General features: G+C 45.9%; 1 protein-coding gene across 1 annotated transcript; it reads right to left on the bottom strand.

Annotated features, from left to right (window-relative positions):
* Positions 1-16: 16 nt before the first annotated feature.
* On the bottom strand, positions 17-900 carry SARC_17109 (hypothetical protein; the record flags this gene model as incomplete). Its single annotated transcript, XM_014288794.1, has 2 exons — positions 17-169; positions 693-900. Coding segments are annotated over 2 exons (361 nt in total), but the record flags the coding sequence as incomplete, so codon positions are not given.
* Positions 901-1,028: the final 128 nt, after the last annotated feature.

Raw genomic sequence — 1,028 nt, 5'->3', positions numbered from 1 at the left:
TATATATATATCACACTTACACGTCTCCGTCTTTGTCGACACCGGCCACGACGAGTGAGTTCCATAGTGGGTTCATCTTGGAGCGGCGGCCATACATGACTCTGCCAATATATGAGTGTATCGCCTTGGGCGACAGACTGTGTCCATCGGCAACCTCATCGTTCTCTAACTGTAATGTGTGACAATGAAGTGTGTACATGATAAGCCCTATATTCTACTCATGTATGAGACATAAGCTCTATAGCTATACCATTAGGGTTGATACCCTATCGCGGGTGCATGCCGATAGGGGTAGCTATAACAATACTGCGCATTGCCGAGCCTGTTGATACACAACCCCACGTGAGAGCCTACCTACGCGCATCTGGGGCCCATCCTTACACACACGCGCGCTAACACAGATACCTAACTATTCCTTCAGAACAACAACAGTCAACACACTTGTACCGAACATGACAACGCACACAAGCTAAGCCAAGAGAACCCCCTTTCCTCAACACACGCGCTTCGCAAGTAGCTTAGACAATCATAGCTGAGACACATGCACCTGGACAAGATAGTGGTTTACACCAGCCATGCTACTTACCACATACAAACCACGTTTATCAAACCGATTGTACTCACATACAAACCACGTACAACTAACCGACTAAACTCGCATACAAATCACGTATACCCATCCTCACACACACCTGAAGTTCTTCCAGATCCTCTTTGATGAATTGAAAGTCTGCATAGTCACCACTGCCGCCCACAATCGTTCGGTCGTTCACTCTGATGATACGCGAAACGGAACGGAAACGCGCCAGTGAACCATATGAGCCCAATGTATCTGCAGCAATAATCACACCACCGTTGTATTTAATGCCACACACAGACGTACCCGTCACAATGGGTGACCTGTGGGGGAAGAAGGATTAAACAGATGTATATGAGGGATTACGCTTGGTGGGTCTACAGGAAGATTGATGGTTATGTGCTTCATAGAAAGGAATCAGTACATATATGTAAATAAAAGTATATTTAAA

This window comes from Sphaeroforma arctica, assembly GCF_001186125.1.
Source record: "Sphaeroforma arctica JP610 unplaced genomic scaffold supercont1.9774, whole genome shotgun sequence".
Taxonomy (NCBI): domain Eukaryota; class Ichthyosporea; order Ichthyophonida; genus Sphaeroforma; species Sphaeroforma arctica.
Note: the sequence above shows the minus strand (reverse complement) of the source record. Positions and strands in the feature narration are given on the sequence as shown.